The sequence below is a fragment of the Tigriopus californicus genome, chromosome 4, assembly GCF_007210705.1.
Source record: "Tigriopus californicus strain San Diego chromosome 4, Tcal_SD_v2.1, whole genome shotgun sequence".
NCBI classification, from domain to species: domain Eukaryota; kingdom Metazoa; phylum Arthropoda; class Copepoda; order Harpacticoida; family Harpacticidae; genus Tigriopus; species Tigriopus californicus.
The window spans coordinates 12,260,925-12,283,780 of NC_081443.1; the positions used below are offsets into that span (position 1 = coordinate 12,260,925).

The 22,856-nt window shown below is 42.0% G+C and overlaps 1 protein-coding gene across 1 annotated transcript; it reads right to left on the reverse strand.

Moving 5' to 3' along the window:
* Positions 1–1,112: 1,112 nt before the first annotated feature.
* LOC131879154 (diacylglycerol kinase eta-like) lies at positions 1,113–21,164 on the reverse strand. The gene is made up of 23 exons (XM_059225394.1): positions 20,892–21,164; positions 14,225–14,374; positions 14,005–14,138; positions 11,186–11,414; positions 9,630–9,792; positions 9,449–9,551; positions 8,518–8,666; positions 8,254–8,442; positions 8,021–8,180; positions 6,702–6,905; positions 5,467–5,673; positions 5,213–5,390; positions 4,974–5,140; positions 4,602–4,910; positions 4,214–4,508; positions 3,954–4,079; positions 3,334–3,439; positions 2,998–3,165; positions 2,750–2,933; positions 2,467–2,676; positions 2,188–2,404; positions 1,850–2,109; positions 1,113–1,785 (listed from the first exon to the last, which is right to left on the reverse strand). The coding sequence occupies exons 2-23, from the start codon at positions 14,301–14,303 to the stop codon at positions 1,201–1,203; spliced, it is 4,422 nt and encodes a 1,473-aa protein (XP_059081377.1). The 5' UTR covers positions 14,304–14,374; positions 20,892–21,164; the 3' UTR covers positions 1,113–1,200.
* Between the last annotated feature and the right edge of the window lie 1,692 nt (positions 21,165–22,856).

Here is a 22,856-nt window from a genome sequence, read left to right on the forward strand (position 1 = left end):
CTCTTCAAGCCTCATTAACACAAACTTCATGGAAATAGAGCAATGGCCGTGAAATAAATAGGTATTGCTTACAACCAATGATTGAGACAGAATGGTTGCCTCTATGCGTTGATTCAACCTAAACCTTCATTGCATGACACACAAGTTGACATCCTTGTCCCCTGCTTATGCCCAGCTTTGATGGCAACATGAAAAGTGCCCGAAAAAATATTCATACATGCTTAATCGTGACTAGGCCTACGAAGGAAGTGAATACTTAAAATTCAAGTTTCTACTTTTTTGGCCAGGAAAAAGTAACTTTACACGTCATTTTGGGAGCAAATGTACCGAACTGGACATACCGAACGATGCATAAAGAATGAAAACACTCTGAAAGTTAATTGTCCAATTGCATTTAGAATATGCTTCACCCATTTGGGCGCCAATGACCGCAGGGAAAGATTGAAAAAGTGCACAAAAGCTTTATAAGAGATATTGCAAGCATGAACCACTTAAGCCATTAGGTGTAGGTACGAATGCTACCTGATCCTTTATGTTTATAAATGTCTCCACGAGCTTGCTCTTACCCGGGAATAAAACAAAGCTTTAGCGATAGACGAGGCATCAGGTGTGAAACCCGATGAACTTTTTTGACCCATCAGATGACAAAATGGCGAAGGTCTTAGAATTCATTGTATTAAATCGAGCACCAACCCTGTATGACTTGCCAACGTGCCCTCTTCGACGGTTCTATTTACTATATGATCCATTGTTAAGTTTAAAGATATTTAAATCGTTTTGATCAAGAATCCCAGACCAGCCTTTAGTTCAAGGGTGCCATTGAGCGGAAAATTCGAACGCATTGGTTGACCAAATATTTAATCAATTATGATTCCCTTGCATCGGCAAAAACCAGAGAAATATATTGAAAACCAAAAAAAAACCTATTTTACCAACCTTTTTTGACGTTTTGGACACTAACTTGATAAATACTTTGATATTTATAAGATTTCACTGGTTTTTGACTGTTTTTTGGCAATGGTTTCTACCTCTTACTGATTTCTTGTCTTAAGAGGGACTCGTTTTTCGTTCATATGAGTAGCGTGACAAAAAGTCAGTGTTACATTTCGACAAGGGATGGTAAGTTTATTCCAGGGCGGTAGATACGGAAAAAAGAGATGTTCAAAACAGAATATCTAGAGGCGAATAGTTAAGTCTTGCTTAGTTGTATTTTGTGGTAGGTACTATGGTAGAGAACCCGCAACCCAGACCTGATCCTGGAAGGTTGGTTGTAGCAATGGGGATTCCTGACGCAGAAATGGTGACTGGGACCCCTTGAATAGGGTCAAGGTTGGGGTCTGATAGGGGTGGGTTGGTGGAGGCCATGCATGAGCTTTGAAGAAGCCTTGGAGGAAGTTTCCCGTGTTGGATGTCCTTAATACTGTGTTGTAGCCGCTTGATATGCCCAACCTTGCTCACTCCAACGTCTTTGAAATCCCTCCTCTCCAAAGACATGAGCTCAGTTCCACTAATTTCGTGCTCCAGGAATGCGTGCGAGTACATGGGAAGGCCAATGGACTCCAGCCATTGGGTGACATCTTGGGGTGACCATTGGAGCACCACCTCTACCAAACAGTTACTAGATTTTTTGCCCGAGGAAGCTGTGGCAGCTGAGGATAATCCATGGCTTGTCATTCCACCTAAGCCTGGCATTCCAATGCCACCATATGATGCACTCGAGGACTGCTGGCTGTTGCGACCAAAAAGTGGAAGCGATCGAAACCACGAAGATCGACGACCAGAATCCTAAGATTTTATATTCACTTGAATTGTTTTGTGGAACTAATATTCATGATATTGATGAACTTACATGACTGGAATCCGTTCGGATAGTGAAGAACAAAAGGTCCCCTTCTTCGTGACATTTGCTCAAGATCGACTCCACCCAATAAATGCTCTGGCTTAGTTTGCCAGCCACATCGGATTGAGCCTCTTGCAAGTTCTCTACTAAAGTCCTTTTACAAGATGCAATGCAGTTCCGCAAATGATTCACGAAAAGAGCGGCACGTCGCCTTGATTCGGCGGCAGGAAGACTCACAACATTGTCGCATGGTATCGTGGCCATGGATTCTATAACGAAGTCAACAATCAAAATTTGATTCAGGAACTACGAGTATCATCAAACATATCGAAGGTACCACTGAGTACCTTGGAGAATATTGGCCAATGACGCCAGATCTCGCCCTTCTCGCCCATCTAGAGCATGGTGAAGAAGCATCAAATAGTGCAGGAGTTGTCTGGCAGCCCCCACCAGAGATCGCAAGAGATGCATTTCCTCCTCATCAAGGGGAAGAAGTACAGGATGAGCATGCTCACGATACCAGCCCCGAGCATTGCTACCCGATCTCACTTGTTGCTCCATGGTCTGAAATGGACCCACTCACTCAATGGGATTGGTTTCGAGGTTTGAAAGAAGTATAGACTTACCCGATCACGGCAGATCAACTGGACCCGGTTTTTGTGCAGAATGCGTATGATACCCGGGGGATGGACCCAAGCCTCTCCATCCACCTGAACGGGGACCCCTTCGTTACCTAAGATGCGGATTACAACGCTTCGACATTGAGCGATTCGGTGACGTTGGAGATTCATAATTCGAGAGGCGCCCATATGAATGGAGCCAAAAACAGCAACAACCTGGAAAATGAAGGTCGGCGATGTCTTAAAGCCACATCAAGAATGTCGATACATTCCGATCACTCAATCATACTTCAAGAATTCCATCATCGAAGCTGGGTGGAAGGAAGATGTTGTCCTCTTTGGCACTGCCCCAAAAATTGGTTCCCCCCATGAAACTCTGGATATTCAGCACAACAATGCCTTGTAGAGAGGGTAAGGGGATGGCCTCGCCATCGCATTCCAAAATAACTCGTTTCTCTAGGTTCTTGTAGGTTCTATCAATAAAGAGAAGCATCTTAAAAGTGCTAAATTTTGGCCAAAGGTGCCACGTGTTCCTACTTTTGAACCAGTTCCCGACTGCCCAAAACTCCATACCACATTAGGTTTTTGGTCCGGGATCTGGATTTGGAAGACTCTTCGCGTTTGTTGTGGAAATCCAAACTAATCTTTGCATCGATACCGATTCCAAAATAGTTGTTCATCACACTAATTTCCTCCATTTTGTCTCTGGAACAAAGATGTTGACGTATTCATGAAGGTGAGACTGTTTGAATACGTTACCGTTAATGCAGAAAAAAACTTTTGATTGAGTTCCAAACCGGAAGTTTCAATTTTCAAGTTTGGAATTGATTTAAAGACCTCTGAACAAAATCATGCTCAAACAAATGCACTTACGGTGGCGGTGTCCAATCCATAATGGGTGTGACCGGGGCACAAAGAGCATCGGCAGAGGCCAAAACCACCATGGATATTAATCCCCGGCTAGAACTGTGATCCAAGTCTGGGAAGGGAAGCAAAATAACTTGATTATATTTCGTAATTATAAAATAACTTAGCAAATCTTCTGTCTATTAAGATCAGTATAAGTGGCGATCACTCCTTTCATGTTTTCATCACACAGCTTCTTGGCATTATCAAAGACTCTTCAGGCTCTTTCGTAAGGTCGTCATTCGATAAAAAGTTGTGCAAGTATCTAGGAAATGCGTCTTCCCTCACCAAGGCCCATGAAACTTTCTTCTTCCATTTCTTATGACAATTTGACGTCATAGGTTCTATTGGGAAAAGTTGGTAAGTGAAGGAGAAGCCGAGGCTCTCTTGGGATATTGTCTACTGCGTAGACCCCTCATCATGTAAGAGGTAGTAGCTATATGCTCAACCATCTAGTCAATGGTAGTTCCAACCAAGACCAAGCAAATGCACTCTTTAATGTCACATTTTTGCCAACGAGTCCCATGAAGCAATAAAGCAATGATGACCATTGGTAGACTCTGTAGATTGGACTGGGCGTTACTCACTTGGCCAATTGGGATTCTTCACCAAAGGATTGATGAGTGGAATCGTCTTGTTGCTCAATCTCGACCCTGTTTCCGATCTCAAGGTTGATAGACTCACCATGGCCCCGACAGATAATCTTCTACTTCCTGGAATGATTTATTTGTCCAATCAGAAATTTCAGCTCCTTTATAAGGCACCTCTTTATTTGGAAGGGGATATTGAGTGTAAGAAAATCCCCATAAGCGTTATCTTGCACTTTAAATTCTTTTGCTGATTTTACCTGAAGGTCGCCGAGCCATTGTTTGTTCTTTATATTCGTAGTCACATTCGATGGAGGTGACACTGTCTTCATTTTGAATCACGGTGGCGCCTCCAGCAGATGATTCCGAAGCTTGTGATGGTCCTTTTTCCACAGTCGAGTCTTCAGGAACAGAGGACAAACGACTCGACAATCGACTTCTGCTTCTGGTTGGGACGCCATCTGTCATTGAAGACGGTGGTGATAAGGTGTCAAGCGTTGCTTGTGCAGCTGCAGCTGACTCGGCTTGAGCAGTGGCCAAATCCTTGGCTTCAAACTTTACAATAGAAATGTAAGCTCGTTATCAATTTGATTTATGGGCTGGTATTTTTAATGCAAAATGGTTCGCAGTGAGATATTTTTTACTCACAGCATCATCTTCATCCGCCATGTTCTGGGAAGTGGCCCTTCGCAAAACTGGAAGTCCATCGGAGAACTCCGAAGGCGCTCCAAGATCTGCAGCTGCCACAAAGATGCTGCCATGCCTTGACCCTGGGCTAGGCAAGGGTGATATAGACAAAAGATCAGCCCCTCCTTGACTCTGAGGCTGTTCATCAGCTGTGAGGATAGGTTGAACTTCTACCGGTTTATTGCTATTGTTCTGTGAACATGGAACAAGACTCCCAGGGCGACGTTTTATTGATTGCCTTGTTGTTGTCTCTTCATCCTCTTCGGATGACTGTAAGTTTTAGGGATTATTAGCTGTGTAACCACCTTTTCCTACATTTGTCTGTTTCCTTACAGAAGATGAGCTGGAAGATATGGAATCTAAGGTAACGGAGGACATGGATAACTTTCCAGACAGATTGTCCTCTTTATCTAAGTCAGATTGATTGCTTTGCTTTCTTTTGCATTTAATACTGGGGGTAGGCTCCAATTGTAAGACTGGAGGCTCTTGTCCAGGCACATCTGAAAGGACCCATCCGAAATAGAATTCACCATATAACATCAGAAAAAGATTAGAGAGTTCAATTCAATTACCATCCAAGTTCACTGAAGCAACACAGACGGGTATCTTTATGGGAGGAAATGGAAAACTTGTTGTCAATGAGGGATCAAAGCCAGGCTCATCTTGGCTTGGGGATCTTAGGGCTTTGTCCCCTTCTGATTTGCCGAAATTGGAGAAAACATTCTTTATGGGACTTGGCAGATTGTTGGTCTGAAAAATGATCCAAAAAATCAAGAAAAGTTTATAAATATCATGGACAATCAGGTAATTATTGTTTTCATCGTACTTGGAATAGCTTGCCACCAGAACCTGGGAATACAGCTTGCTTTCTGTAGTCGTCCTCTTCGCTTTCCGTAGAGGGCGCTGTGACAAGTATGATGGGGTCCTTTTCTGCTTGCTTTTGGTCATCATCGGCACCTTCCTCTTCCGTATCAGCAGCCAATAAAAGCTGCTCAAGTCGTTCTAATTTCGTCTTTAAATCCATTAGCAATGACTAGAAGTGAAATAGAACATTCCGTCATAATTGGTTTTGTCAAATCGTTTCATTTCATTTGCGTAATTTCTCTTCTGGCAAACATTTCTCGGTTTTCTTATTATGGTTATTCCATCCCATCGGGTAAATCAGTAAACGAGTAGACTTGACATATTACAAATTGATGTGGTTAAGATTATTAGATTGATATTCTGAGTTGTGGTAATGCCAAAGAACCAAAGGTAATCTTATTGTTGGTTGAGTAATCTCAATTCAGATTTCGGTAATTTTCGGAAAATCATGAAGTCAGGCGGGGACAAAATCTGCTCGGTCCAATTTCCTGAGAATCAGCTTACATACCATAAAGAGAGCGCAAACTTTCAATATCTAAGAATAGGTGCTTCCTGCTGAAACGTTTCCGTTTCGCAAGCATGAATGGTCAACAAAGATTTTCTCGTTTCGTCCTTCGTTCTCCTTATGAAAAGGGATACCATCGAGTCAATCTTTGCCAAAGTCAGCATAATATTGATGATCAAAACAAAAAGGTGCTTTCGCCTATGCCTAAAACAACAGCATATACATTGTTCATTCCATTTCAACCGGACCTACCATGGTATTGGTAGTATTGTACAGAATCCTAAATGTGTATAATCCTTTTCCATGTGTACGTGCTTACAGGACAATAGTATATTTACAAAACTTTAAGTGGCATTTTGACAATCTTGTTATTAGGTATCTTTTTACAGCTAGCCCTGCCTTGATTGCGGTAGTTGCTTCTTATGCTGCAACAAATAACCCTTGTTAGCTCTCAAGGACTCTCGACTTTACCGTACACGTGTCCTGGTTAGTGTGTTGACTACCAGAACAGCAAAGTCTTGTTCAAAATCAATGAAATATTTGCCTTTCCAACGTTGCAACAAAACGTTTACTTGTGGTGGCGTTAGCCAACAAAGAACAGACAAACTGCAAAGTCTGCCTCGAGCTTAGAGGATGAAAGGCATCGTATTCTACAAAGATCCTCCTCGAATAGTCCTTCTCAAAGGACGTACCTTTAAGCTCTTATTTACATCAAGAGCAGTTTGTTTGGTCAATCTCCGGGGGACTTTCATCGAGAACGTTGAAGGTGTGATTGAAGTGGTCGGACCGGTGTACAAATCTCCAGTTGAGGAAGCGAACTCGCTGTCTAATTTGACCAAGGATCCCGACGTCATGGACTCGGGGTTCCTGGAGTAACTGACATTCGAATCCTCATCCTGGAAAGTTAACGAACATCATTCCAGCTGTCAGAAGAAGGGCGAAACACTGATTGAAAGGCATTGACAAAAAATGTGGAGATGGGGGGAAATGTTCCGGCTCTGACGTCAAAAGCCTCTTTGAACTCAATCTTTGTCCTTAAAAAGAGGGGGGGGGAATTTTCATCAAAGGAATTGAAATAGACGACCCGAGTGGAGAATGAAAGATCTTTCTTCTATTTCGAACTCGACATGAAACGATGCTNCAAAAAAAGCATCATTGTTGTGTCACCAGAAAGAGCCAATGTAGCTGTATTGGTCTTGGACATGGCGGGCAATGTGTGAATTGACAGCAGATCCCGTGTTGAGGCCTGAAATAACCATCCAAAACGGTCACAAGGGGACTTTGAAAGCGAAGGAAATGTTCCGGCTCTGACGTCAAAAGCCTCTTTGAACTCAATCTTTGTCCTTAAAAAGAGGGGGGGGGGAATTTTCATCAAAGGAATTGAAATAGACGACCCGAGTGGAGAATGAAAGATCTTTCTTCTATTTCGAACTCGACATGAAACGATGCTCTTGCTTTCTTTTCATGTACCTAACTCAAGAACTTGGGAGAGACAAAACTTTCATATGCAAGAGTGAGGAAGTTGTAGTTGCCAAGTACGTAATGTAGATCTGAACTTTTGACTCTTGTTTAAAACTGGGGAGATCCGCAGTAATGTGCACCCCACGACTTATTGCAAATTCAATCTCGCGATGGCAAAGGCCTAAGACAGATTGTATTATTCCAGGTAATAAAGCATTGTATTCCACCTTTGTTAAAGTTTGTTGCCTAGGATCCAGAAAACGTGTAAAAAAGGTGATGGTTTTTGATGATTTATAGATAAAAATCAAACCAAGTAGTCGAGTATAAAATCCAGCTCTCAAACCAGGAAAGGTTGGTTCATCATAAAAAAGGGCTTGATGTTTGCTTCTGTGAATATTGAATAGAGAATATTCTGACAACTTTATCCACTACTCCGTTTGCGCCTTGTTTTTTATTCGTATTTATCGTAAATCACTACCGCTTTTTAGGCATCAAAGATAAAAAAACACTAACTCATTTCTAATAATGGACTTCACAAAATAAAAATCACCTTTTCGATGCTGTCAGTTGAAATGGAGCCCTTTCTGGAGGCCATGCTGGCTGCCATGTCTTCCAACAGATCTGAGGTTTCATTGGCAACACCAAACAGTTCTGTTTTTTCCTCGGACGAATTCGTGACGTCACTCAAGATCTTTTGAAGCACAAAGAATCTGAAAAGCAGAAATTTTGCACAGCCTATGTCAGCAACCCCAACGCCCCAACTCCCCATTCATTTGAACTTACTCTCTCTGCAACTCGTCCAAATAATCCTCCATTTCTTCAGAGCCACTGGAGTTGAGGAAGTCATTCAGTCGGGTTTTCATGTCTCCCACCTGTTCGCCCAATGCGTTTTGGTGTTCGCTAATAGAGGGAGCCTCTCTGAGAGCCACTTCCGAGATGGAAGCCCGTGATTTCACGGACATGATGCTCCATCTGAAACGGAACCAGATGTCGGTTCACACAATTAGGGACCAAATGTGGACCTTAGTGATATGGCTGATCCTGTACCTATCCAGAAGCCTGGGCGAGCCCACGTCGTATTTTTCCAGAAGGTTGACCAGATTCACGTCGTCCTCAATGGCCGCTCCCCAGCCACACACGCGAGCCAGGTCATTCCCCGTCCCCAAGGGTAACACACTTACACAGACACTCTCAGCCTGAAATCCGTCCATTAAGCCTTTATTAACTGATTGGTTTAGGGTGGGGAAGTGGGTGGGGTTGGGTGCGAGAGTCCGAAATTGAAACAGACTCGATCAGTTCCGTGGATGCATAATTAGTGGACCACTCCACTACCACATCCTGGTTTAATTAATTCCTCAATGGCCGGGATTACCGACCAAGGCTACGCCGAACCTCTTAAAACAACATTGGAACCAGACATTTGCTCAAGTGGAATGGTGAATAAAGAAAGGAAAGGAGCTCTCAAGTGACCAATCGCATGATAACCAGAAACAGAGAGAAGAAGCGCGGAGAAAGAGGGCGCTGAAGTACCGGTGGAGGATATTACAGTATGCAATGAGCTGCAGAGTGATAAAACAAGGGACTCGACCGGGTTTGAAGAGGATCGACTGAGAGAAGAGGAACGTGAGGCCTGTTTCAATATTGACAATGAAAACGGAGACCTGTCTGCGAGAGGAGCCCAATACTAATGCTAGTCTTTGTAATCCTCTCAATATGGCCTAATTTATTTGTGGAGACTAAGTTTGGTAATCAAGCATTGGCCTTCCTTTTTCATCACGATGTATGACTGCTTTCGTCTGTGCGTTGGAACCCCCAGGATCAGAGAGCACTGCAGTGAATTGTTAGTATTGCTTATATTCTCATTCCTAGGCCTTGCTATGTGCAAGATGCGATGAGCAACCCAATAATTGAATCTCCAGTTCAGAAATGCGGCTGGGTTTAACAGATATTCCAGACTGGATGCTTGAGACTTGCTCACCTTCATTTGCAGATTATCAATTTCTTTCAAGACCCAACCAATGGATCCATCACCGCCACAGATCAATAAGCGTAACGGGGCTAATCCTCGAAAGACTTCTAGCCTAAAACGGGGAAAAAATGATGTTGGTCCTAAATTACTTCATCCAGTTAACCCATATACCGATGCCCCTGGGTCATACCCAAATGTTGGTCCCCCATTAGATAAATCAAAGACTTGACTGGGATTGAGAATCTGTCGGAAGCGTCGAAGAAAGCGATCACCATGCCCATCACCAGATTTGGAATTGACAAAGACCACCAAGGGTGATCCAGGTAATGGCAATTGGACTTTCCAGGTTCCATCTACAAAAAGATATGAAAATACAACATTGGTAAAGCATTGATCCAAGTTACGTAAATAACTGATAGTTTGCTTTAAAAATTAGAGTATACGTTAATGTGTTTCGAAGAATTCAAAGCTCCTTCCCTTGTAAAGATTAGGGAAGCTTCGAATTGTTTAACTGGAAATTACTCCTGAATCCAGTAACCGCGTTTTGAACTTCACTGTGACCTGCTTTCAAAGAGATCTGAGCTCCGTTCTTGGGTAATTGGAAATTGGATGGACAGTACACAAGCTCAAACGTTTTCCTTGTGGGATTGATGGGGAATTTTAATAGATTTAACGCACTGATTGGGTCTAGCAATGAAACCCCAAACTAGGACCTTTTCATCTGGAAAAGATCAAACGTTCCTAGGTTTTGAGGAACGATTGCGAGCACCGTTTCTTGTATTTTTTTACTTCTACTCTGTCTGAAGAAGCAAAGGCCAGGAGGGTCCTCTTAACGTACTTATCATTTATGCTTTGTTCCAGCCATGAATCACTGAAATATGATCCTAGTGCCTAGAATTAACATTTTGGAAGCAAGTAATCGCCTAGTATTTTCGTCTACGCGAGACTGGCCCCTGGTCACTTCAATTACCGCTTAATCAAACGACTGGATCAAAAATAGTGTCCCACAACACACGATTCAAAACAAAACAGAATGAATAATCTCCCCCTTTTTAGTTCTGCGTAGAGTTATGTAGTGAATTTCGAGTGGGTATAACATTAGGTCCACTCGGTCGATTGAGACACAAAGAGTCAAGTCTCGGTTAAAGAAGAATGTAAAATGTTGCCTAGAGTCAAAAATGTTGATGGTTTCCAAACCCAATCAGAATGAAGCAAAAGTTCTACAAATCCCAAGTAGACAATTAGAGTGGACGGTATATTTTCTGTGTCAAATAATGGATGGTGTCATGAAACGTCTTCAAGACCTTGATTACTGCAATGGTATTTTGACAAGGTGACCATTAGGGACAATTGGTGGTGTAACAAAAACAGACGGATATACCTGAAGTAATTTGACACGCCAAGTTTCATTCCTTACCGTGATTGATTGCTTTCGGCGTTTGGAAGCAGACTAAAACATAAAATTTTGCCTTCCAGACTCTTCGGTTCATCATTTCTTTCTCGACATCAAGTACGTTTCCTTTACTGTGGCCTTTATCCATACGCCACTACAAGCCAGACACTAATATTAGTCAAGGGTCAGCAACATGATCCATCCATTATAAATTAGCCCCAAAATTCTTTCTTGCGTGTTTACAAGTAAGAGTAATTCCCATTTACCGCATTTCAAGTGAAGAGACACTAAGTGGATCTTCTTCAAAGACTGTCTTTTAAGGCTTGGTTCGAACTAGGGACCTTAGACCGTACCTGGATATTTGATGAGTTTGGTGGGTGGGACAGTGGCGTGTCGAGTTGGTCCCAAAGAACAATGTTGAATATAACTGGATCGACACGTGGTGTGGACGGTGGCACGACACCAAAGACATCTCCAATCCTGAAGACGAAGCACAGATCCGCAATTCTTGTCACACACCACACATTTCGAGGACACCGGGAGATTGCCTTCGACCCACTGGTGGTGCATCTGTTTCCCTGACTGTGAAGAGATAAATGATGTGGTCAGTAGGCTTTCAGTGGATAAGGTGAATTTTTCCTTCTCAAAACATCTCCCACTTGAAGGTCATGTCTAGAAACGGTTCTTTTGTTGTTGTGGTATAAAGTGAAGTGGGGGTGTGCTTAATTCCCATCAATAGCAAGTCAATCTCGAATGACATCCTATCGGATTGCTTGTCAACATTTCGAGGAATCTATGCCGATGGCTCTGAGTTCCATCCATCAAGTCGCAATCACACCCACCATGTACGTAGTTCCAGTGGTGGAACTCTCTGAGGATCTTGACGCCTCGATCAACCTGAGCGAGCGTTCCTAATGCGGTTATCTAACGTGGGTTCGAGGAGCGACTACGTAGTTTACCCATCATCAACACGGTCAATGGAGACGGCTGGCTTTAGGCCTCCCTTTACTGGCCCATCTCATAATGATTATCGTCTTTGTACTTGGGTGCCAAAAATCCAGGCCATTTGTGACGTCAAACTGAAGGTCTTTCCTTCCCAGCCTTGGACCAAAGTCGTTGGAGGCACTTGGCATCAAAGCAATATGGAACGGGCTCGAAATAGACTTGAGCGCCAAGATTGGACGTCTTCGGACAAGTCCAAGGGACTTTCCCAGGATGGAAAAATAGTGGCAATTGTGCCCCCCCCCCCTCTCATTTTCCTCCCACCTTTGATTCACCTGACACAAACGGCATGTCTGTTCACATTTCATGTCGTTTCTTCTCGGAGAGACGATATTTCTTTTCAGGCTCATTCAACATGTTTGACGTCATTGGAACGAAGGGAACAAACTAAAGGAAATCCATGGACCACCAACAGAACCCTTCCCCTGGCCTTGTGTCCTCATGTCTGTTTCATTTCCTCCGTTTTGCTTGCTGCTCAGTGCACGGACCAGGTCATAACAGAGAAAGGAGAGAAAGAAAAGGAGTGTGTGCCCTGTGGGACGAGCGCTTTACAGGGTGGACCACACAAATATGAACTTCATGAGAGATGTCAAGATTATGAAGTTACAAAGGCTCATGTTTTTCATGTTTTTGACAGATGTTTCTTTGCTAGAACATCTTTAGAGTTTGATGTGGAAAGTTTCGCCTGTGTGCGAGTTTTGAAATGCTTCATTTTGAAGTCGGAGAAGTTAGAATCATTAACGTGAATGACAGTTTTACCATTTCATACTCATTGTTCATGGCTCAATTATTGTTGACTTATACCTAATATGTGAGTTGAAATTGACACGACAAAATTCTAATCTTAGAGATAGGTTTCTGTCACGGGCTTTATTAACCATCTCAAAATTCATGATACGTGCATTATTTTAATTATTCTATAAATGATATTTTGCAATAGTAAGGTAGTAATTGTGTCATGATCCATACAACTGGATATTAGAGCTCTAAAACCCGTCTGCCGGAAGTAAAATGTCAACAAAAGGAGACCTCCTTCATTAATGACCAAGCTCTGATTTCCTGTCGGACTGAACCCAAACTGAATTAATCACACACCCAGTTACTATTAATAACGCTAAGCTCCATATTGAGTTTCCGTAATTGATAAATGGAATGTACATAACTGTTCAGCATTCATTGTCTCCGCCCTCTTTCCAATCAACTTGCCTGGGTTCTCATTTTGCGCAGCCCCCTCTGTGTTCCAAAGTGACAGCGTTTCTCCCCCCCTAACCACCCACCCACCCACCCACCCGCCCACAAGTTCAGCCATATCCTGTCCCCAATCTCTGAGAAGGTGGACTTTGTCGTTTTTGGCAATACGAATAAATTACATGGGCAATGGAAAGCGATCGATCGAAGACAGTTTCGAAAATGGAACAATCCCCAATGAGCTCAACATTGTCAGCTTTGGGATTTTCCATGGTCATGTGTCTCCCCTCCAGCTCTTTCCATTTCTGTAGTGGGCGGATGAATGTGTACTGTACTAAAGGCTGGAAAGCCTTCTTTGAGGGAACTGGCGAGAAGGCACGAAAAGGGAATATTGTTCCCCTTGCATCTGCTACGTACAGAATAAACTTTTTGTTGCGTTTTGATGACTTGCGTTGGCCTAGATTACGAAAACGAAGGGGAAACCGTCAATATTCCTTCCCACATTCCCATCCATGTGCTTTTCACCACCAATACTGATGAGTGGTGAATTCAATTGACAACCTTTAGGACTTGTATTGACCAACTGCATAAGGATTCTTATCGCTCATTGAAGGACTCAAAGAACAGGGCATGTTGAAAAATGCATGTTGCGACGAAGTTAGATATTCAGGCAGTCATTGTCAATTGGTAAGGCACTAGAAATTTCATCCCACCTTGCAATCGTATCATCACATTAGAAAAAGGCAGAAGATTTGCATTGTTCGAAGCTCTGTGTCCCATATTGTGGATCAAGCAAAACTTTCATGTGAACAAGATTCCCCTCGTTCGTTCTTTGTTGACTCAACCACCATTGCCTCCTTGGTTATGATCAAGCCCCTCTTCTTTCAATTGAGGACCTAAGGCCCAAGTGCAACGAGGGATCATGCTCCAAATCTCCCGGCTCTCAGACAATAAGGGCATGTGCAAAATGGCGTCGTCTTACCTGATCCTCTGTGATGCATTTGGGATCGACCGTGTCGAGTGTGGACCATTTGCACACCGTCAGAATATTGGCAACACAAGATTTGTGAGCCTTGAGCTTGCAAATCCCACAACTCAAACCATGAGAGGTCACCCCTGTGAAGGTCAAATGGAACCACAATTGATAAAGGGAACCAAACAATGGTGAGCCTTCGTCCCATTTGAATATTTGTATCACTTACCAGACAGGGTTTCTCTGCAGACATTGCAGAAAGTGGGCCTGGCATGATTGGATATGTGCCAAGTGTGGGTTTCAGTCATGGTTCTCAATGGAAAACTAAACTAGTACGTATCAATGATTGAGAGACGATAAGCGTGATTGTTTCCAGAATCTGAAAGAGAGACAGAGAAAGAGCGAAAGATAAAAGCAAGTGTCTTTGTCATTGGGAACTGCCCACGTCTACTTCAGTACCAGGTTCAAGGCTTTGAGGCTTCAAAGCTCTTAGAAAGGATCACTGGCTGGTAACAAGACGCTTCCTGTTCGCAGAATTAGAACACAAGAGTTCTCTCCATACCAACTAATCCAAGTGAAGCAGTGTTCCAAGATGAATTGATATTAGTCGCTAGTCACTAATCCGGAAGAAAAGACTCTGATACCAAGAACCAAGAGAGGGCAAGAGACAGAGGGAAGGGATCACGGAAGAATTAATCGAACTGGGCCTGCCAAAGGCCTGCCTCCACGAGGAGGAGAAAATGTCTTCCGAGATCTTGGAACTCATATTGAGACATGGAAGCACCTGGGTGATTCCGATTCACGTGTCTCACTGGGAACCCAAAAGACGACAACCAAATAAGCAAAAGTATGCCGACTAAGTCGAACAGTTGTTTGACGTAATGGTCCAATTTGTCACCCTCCTAGTAAGGAAGAAAATATCACATGGTAAGTGACCCAGAAACCATAGGCCAATTCTCTAATGTTAGTACCTCGGATGTTTGGACGTTACCTCAGAGGTAAGAGCAATGAGAAACGCCCTAAGATTGGAATTTTCTTTCAATGCAGCTCTTCAACAGCCTCATATTCAGCGATTGTCAAGATCTGGCACTTCTTATCTTTTAGTGGATCCATGACATTTTATCATCCCCTTCTAAAAGGTAGCATATTCATATGTAATTACCATAACACGACGTATCTATGTGAATAGTTTCCTTATAACTATTAAATTCATTAGTCTAGTAGTTGTGGCCCGGTATCAAATGTGTAAAAAAAATTGCAGCGCTAAAATTATGCTTGTTAAGAAAATGTTTTTTTTCAAATCTTTTCAGTTCATTTATAGCTTATTGCCAAGCCAATCTAAGAGAAGCGTGATCATCTCAAGATATGTAAATGTAACAAAGAAAATGTAAAACAAACTTGTGAACAAAAAAAATCCGTGTCAATTTCACAAATCTTACTCAAGCTCAATCTCAGGATCAACTTCTTCGAATTTCTTTTGTCTTATTAACCTTGTAACAAAGCATGTCGAAGGGCCTTGCCATTGTTTCAATTGAGTACAAAATATGAGCGTGAACTATCTTATCGAAAACCTAGGCCTCCTTTATGGTGTACACTAGATTCTTGTGAAGTGGATGAATGTTCGTTCATCTTTTGTCTTTACGTTTTCTTCGGTAAAAGGAATCGTGATGCGCCATTGAACCATTGAAGGGCAGTCAAAGATCGTGATCCCTCCCTTAACTAGGCGCAGCTTTTGTTTTGTCTGAAACACTCTCTTCCTGCTTTGGACTGCCTGTGTTCAACATCTCTTTGGTACTCTATACAGTATTGAGGTACGGAAAGGATAACAAAAATTGATGAAAAGCTTGGTCTTGAAAACGGGGTATCATGACCAGAGACCGGAAATTGGTCTTTTCATTCCTTTTCGGCCGATTTTTTGTCTTTTGTCGTAAAGATGTATTGCTCGAAATTCAACTTTTTTCGTTTGATTTTTCAACCGATTCCCGAGCATTTTTATTTATCCAGCACTTTCGTGAACATATTCTAGGCTTTTTTAAACGTCGCGAAGGGGATCCAACGAACTGATTAGCCTTGAGCTGTGAGTGATGTCCTACTTATTTATTGCAATGCAACAAATGAAATATCTCATTAAATTATCTTTTTGTCCATTCTACCGATGCACCTTTACTAAGCACGGTTGATAAAAACGGAAAGTTATCTAGACTTATAATTTTTTTTCTTGTTTTGGAGTGGCAGGTTCGGAGCGGTGAGACTTGCCTGACTAGCAAAAATAGAGATCACATCATCCATTTCCCAACTGAAGTCTGATATCTGATTGGATCTTCATCTATGAATGTGGTTAGCTTTAAAAAATATTTTCGCGTAGAGTTGGAGAGGACCCTCATGCTAGAAGATTGGACCCGCTGCACCCTGTGCCTTTCATATTACTTAAAACCATACTTTTCACATTTTAAACTTAAAATAAAATGAAAAATAATACATGATTTTCTCCTCCCAAAACAAGCTTCTTTCTTTTATTTTCCTATCTTTAAAAAGTGCCCCTCCATACGATTATAATTTCATTTTGACAATATCAAGCCCCAACCGTACAAAGAGCATGTTTAAATTTTGTTTTCACGTATTCACGTATATATAGCACAAACCATTCCCCTTCTTTTATTACTTATTTCTTTTTAATCTTGGTGCAGAAAAAAATGTATTGCCTTACCCCATTCCCAGCAACCTGTCAGAGCCAGACAACATCAGGTTTTCCAAGATGTCAATTATTGTTCCCATTTGTGAACAAATCATAGGCAATTGAAAAGAACCAGTGTTATATTTGGACCATCTTGATTGACACTCCAATCCTGATCTATGCGGCACTTTCCCACCTTAATTGCTCGTTACGGAATGGCAATGCAATAAACACATTGATGATTGGGAGTTGGGTTGGCAAAGCACTAAAGATATTCGATCGCTTAATGGGGATTAGGCTCCAGATATGAGATGGATGGAACACATTTTCTTTCCTTTTCTACGGATCCAAATTTGTGAGGTTCGTGCCTTTGGCGTCTTCAATGGATGTACTCCTCTTGGTTGGAATAGGCTTTGAGCCAAGTCCGTGTCTTGGTGTTTTGTGGCTGTCAAAAGTTTAAAGGAGGGTTTGTTGCCTAGGATTAAATCCGGCAAGAAATTGATATGACATCACGTCCTCGTAACCTCTCTGAGCTCGATCCAATTCTCCAACTAAATACTGGCTCTTCAAGTACTTGGGGTCAGAATACATTTTGAAAGAGAAAATTTGAGCCAGATCAAAAGAAAGAGCTCTTGACAACCCACTAACAAGATGAAACGGAATCGTTAGTTGGAACCAGTTCCAACCGACCTCAAGAGACCACTCTTCAAGCCTGACAGAGCTGGAAGTACTCTAGCTGATAGACGGGTTCGATGTCCATGGCGTGATTTTTGGCCACTAGTAGTCTCAAAAGCAAGGAACTTTTTCTTTCAAGATAGATGAACTGAGTCTGTAAAGGCTTGGTGGTTTCTTTCCCAACCATCAGGGTTCAAGACCAAGTAATGGTGCAGAATTGATCTACTACCCGTCCGCAAAGTAGGAAGCCAGTAAAAATGTTATTTCAAATTAAAATTTAAACTCATTGAAATGAACCGAACTTGGCTTAAAAGACACTCAACGTTGACATGGCAACACTGCAGCAAGAAATGTGAGACTAGTTATTTGCTAACGAAGCCAGAAGCTTAGCGCCATTTGAATCCTGTTCGTAAATTTGAAAGTATCCTAACAATACGTGTGTGAAGTTTACATGAAATTTTCATTGATGGAAGTCTCTCTTGTAGGGATTGAAAATTAATCTTGATTTAGAAATAAAATGCCACCGGTTTTTCGTTGATGAAAAGCGCAGGTGCGCAAAAGAAATTGTGACTGTAATTCATATTTTAATCAACAATTTCGTGTTGTTACAAATGAATATTTCTTCCTATTTTTCAAGATCTGATTACCAACTCTTTGATATGCGGTGTGTCACTCTCTCTTTCAATGATTGATTGACTTTGACGCACAATGCACATTTATTTTTATCTTTCGGGGACTTTTCTGTCACAACATAACTTCACACTTCAGTGCGCATCAATCGATTCGCCAATATTCAAGTGCCAATCTCATGACATCATCAATTCGTTACCGACGAAATGAGGTAGGTATCAAACAAATCACCCTGAATGGGTTCCTAGAAGTGGAAACCCGTGCTATTAGCTGACTTTATTCTCATTGTATTATGGTTCGCTTGATTTCAGACGTGGAAATAGTTCCTCATCTCCTTGGCAACACTGGGAACATGCAGATGTTTTCCCTATTTGTTCAGGATTTTTGCCTTGCAACAATGTCTAGCCTGTAGAGTTTGATATCTCAAAAAATTATTTTGATTCAATTCGGAAACCAACGGCAAAAAGGAAACAACCTTGGAATAAAATGAGAAGGCGAACATCATACTTATTTAGAAATGGAATTTGTGTCCAAATTGTCGTCTTATTTGGTCACGCATTGTGTAAGGCTAGTGACAATTTATTGGCACGTGAATTAGCTCATATTTGTCATATTTGATACTGATCAGAAGATATGAAATGTTGTTCACAATTTTGGATTTTACTCACATCCAACGCAAGCAATGTCTTGTAATTTTGCTATTCTTTATTGAATGACTGATCTATTTATATAACTTTCCAAACTGCTTTGGAAACAACCCAAATCTAAAAGCTTATGGCAATAAAATAATTGAAGACCTAGGCACCCTGTTTTAAAGACAAAAATTCGATTTTCCTCTCTAAAATTTTGGTCATGGATGCTTGTTGAAGACATAGCAGAACCTTTGAAAAAGATTGATGTTCAATAATAAGAATTGCGCGCGCATTTTATTTCGGTTATAAGACATATTGCTAAATGGTTTTGTGTCACATTAAGCTATACCGAGTTTACAAATAGCGTAAGACGTGCATTTTTCCTGTGTAAGTTAACGTTCTATTAGTTTCGTTAAAAATTGGGGCCAGGATGACCGTTTGATGTCATATTTTGTTGGGGATATCAGGTGTGTGCTTTTTAGAAAATGAGCAATCTGCAATTTCCTTTGAATAACTTGCCAGGGTCCAAGGGAAATTGTGTTATCATTTTCAGCTCAAGATGATATCCATGAATAAAATTATACCCCACCCACTTACGGAAATACTGAATCTATTGCCCCTAACGTCTTGAATATTCCTTCTTTTCGACTGTCATGGTCTTCGGGTGACACATCCATCACGATAACTTTTTTTTCAACCTTGAGCCGAAAACGTCAGAAGCAGCCAAAGTTCTCAACTCATTCGTCTAAAAAGGGTTCTCATCTTAAGTTATCAAGATAGATCTTGCGTTACCGTTAAATAAGCAACAGGTTCGTTCCATTGGATGTGTTCCATTTTTCCAAGGTCTTGCTCAGGTTTCCCGTCTTGTCACTGCTTTCTTCCAACTCTACTTTGGGCAAAAGAGGGGGGGGGGATGGATGGATGGAACAAGAACTCGCACCTTCAGTTATGTTCCACTCTATGTAATAGTGGAGGTACAGCACTGTGTAGAGTATACATATACTATGCACACAACACGTAGCACTCCAAAAGTAAATGGAACGAAGGTAGGAGGGACAGACGGGGACGACAACGAAGAAGACTTCCCTTTCTTAACCGAAGGCCACAGACTTTGCTCGAATGGAGTACCGCCAACCAAGCAGCAAGCAAGGCCATGCTTCGTCCTTCAGTGTTTTACGCCTACTGCCTCAACTGTAGCCTTGGGCAAGAGTGAAGGAGCATTTCTTTTTCTGCACAGTACCAACCGAGTTGATCAAGAATTCAATGGTTTATATTCCTGGATTCGTCGTCTTCGCCATTCGAGGAATGGGGGCTGCTAACTGGACCAGAAACACAATCTACTAGATAGAGTTGTATGGGGAAAAGGATGAGCTCTTCGTGCCTTCAGGCTCTTTGCCATCTAAAGCAATATTTGTAGAGGACAAAAGACACAGAGAAGCTTTTCCTTGGCCATTCTTGTCCCTCCTTTGAAATAAGTCCACCATCAAAAAGGAAGGCCAAGCTCCCCTCCAAATCTATGAGTCATCGCTCCATGGTCGTTTGGCCTTCGAAAACAAGCAAATATGTAGATCTCGTAAAACCCTGTTATTGGATTCCATGTGTCAACATGTCTGTGTGTGTATATATGTTCCAATTATCTTATCAGCGGCATTTGCCACTCGTACAATGTGCAAGTTGGTTGGAGACCCATGTCAACTTGAACCAGCTGCTGGTAACCTGATAAGTGGTCTTTGGTAGACACCAGAGAAAAAAGGAGCGCATAAAAAGAATGACCTTTATCCCTGTCCCGTATCGAAGGTACCTTCAGACTTATCACAATCAAAACAATTTGAGCCTTCAAATGCTCGAGTGAATACTAGACTCTTGTGAGGGAGATTTGCTTTGTCGTAAATATGACCAAAACGTGTTTGATAAGGTGTCAATCAAAAACTAGCCGGATTTGATCTTCGATATTTGAACAACTATTGTATCCGGCCTTGGAACAAAGTGGAAAATGAATGAAGACCATCTCTCTGAGTAAAAGGTGAATGCCATGATTCCAATGATTGATGCACATGCAAACTAGTCACGACCGATATAATGATGGATTTCCTTCAGTAATTGGCCCTTAAGCCTACTTATTGGACTTGATTCCTTCCAAGTTCTCCAAATGCGTGCAATCCTTTTCTTTGGTGTCCTCAAACCACATTGGTAGAAAAGGTTAACGTCGAAATGAAGACACGTCTATATTTGGAATCAGTCCGACCAATGATAAACACGATATTTTGGTTCGCAATCTGACTCACCTCAATATTTGACATCTACATTGAATTCGAGGAACAGAGGTTGGTTGTCATCTTGCATGGTTTGAACAAAGTCTCGAGATTTATTTGACAGGGAAATTCCACCCTGCTATGGTCGTTTCGTTCTGTGCCAGAAGAAGATCCACTTCTAAAATCACGCTGGTTGACTCTCTTCTGTGTTCGAAATAAAAACAAGTTTCTAGTCCAAGGGAGACAGAGAGTGTTCCACTCGCCTCAAGCGAGTTTTGAGCTCAACTGCAGATTTGCCCACAACCAACAGACTTGTAGTAGGCCAAGTATCTTTCTGCTCTTCTACTCCTCTTCTCCCTCTCTCTCTCTCTTCCCCTGTGTCTCCTTTGCTTTCATACCACACGTATACACACACACACACACACACCAACTCAGTGCTCATCACACTCGTCGTTTTCCAGTCCGCGTTTTCTCATTCTCTCTTCTGCTTCTTTCAGAGACGAGTGACGTGGTGGTTCATGTTCCAATGGAACCTTGAGAACTCGTAGTTTACACACGGGCTGCTACGCACAAGGCTTCAAAGAACTTGGGAGGGGAGGTTGACGGGGAGAACCACGATCGACGAGGAGGAGGAGGAAGACGAAGAAGGCTGGTTTCTTGGATGTGGATCGCACGCGCTCTTGGAGGATACCAGAGGTAGACAGACGTCTGTTACTACTGATTCTCAAGGTCCTGGAACCAAGTTCCAGGTTGGGTTGACTCGGGTCTCTTTTAAGAGCACGTTGATGAGACTACTATAGAAGCCGGCTTTGAGCGCTTCAAGCTCTTAGGTGACTGATTTTGGTACGCAATCGTGACGATATCAACGAACTTTGTGATGGAACCTGAGAATCAGGACTGAGTTTGGACTTCTTTGGACAGAAATTCCAATGAATGAAGGGATGAACAATTTTTTTGGACTTCAGGTAGGAGCTTATGATACTGAAAGGATCCCTCTCTTGCATGTTTCAGTCGTCCTTGAGCTACCTGCACCCATTTATGGTGGACCTCAGTCACCCTGACTGAACGGGTCTTTTGGAACATGAAAAGCGAGGATCTCAGAGCAAGGACATTGCACCCTCCTTTGCATTTCGTTGGACCTACAGCGTCCATGGTATTGTATTCGAGTGTGTGGAACACATTGCCACCACACACTTGGATGGATCCGGTTCCACTTGAACTCATTCTTCTTCGTTACTAGTTGTAGAAGTACTGGGATACTGGCAGTCCCTTTTCCTCTACATCTTGAGTGTCTTCTTTTTGGATTCCAAGGGGGCATGCAGATCAGACCCAAATGAACACGCACAATCCCATGGACCATGGGCGTCTGGTTTCCTAGCCAATTGGAAAACTAGGTTCCTTATGAGATCTGCAGAAGATTGGAGTGAGTTTTACAGTGAATGATTGTGTTACAAAACATTGATTGGGCTTAAATTAGTTGTTTTAATGACTTTCGTAAGATTGTTTTTTTTTCAAAAAGAAGTTCACATAAGTCTAGCATTCGTATTGGTAAAACATGCCTTTCTCATGTGCAAGGTGCTTTGTGGTATTTGAATGTTGCTTAAACAAGGGAACTCACCAAGGGTGAGATAATAATTAACATTGTCGTTCACATTGAGAGAGGAAAACCCGATTAAAAATGGACTTATCTTTTTATTCTTCGCATTGTGCGCGAGATTTTGATAAGCATGTATCATATATAGAATATGAAGCGAAAGCAAATATTAACACTTGAGAATCCTCTTTAACACCAGGGAGAGCCATAAAAGTTGGGATGGAAGTTCACAAAAAAAGAATAACTGAAGTCTCCCAAGTAGTTGGAAGGTGGGGAATCGAAAAGTTTGATCGATTGTCATTTCTTAATAGCTAACTCAATGATACCAAGGGGATATTTTGAATATATCTGAGTAATGGTTAGAAAAGTGAGAAAGAGCTTGCTTTCAGAATAAAAAGTTTCGA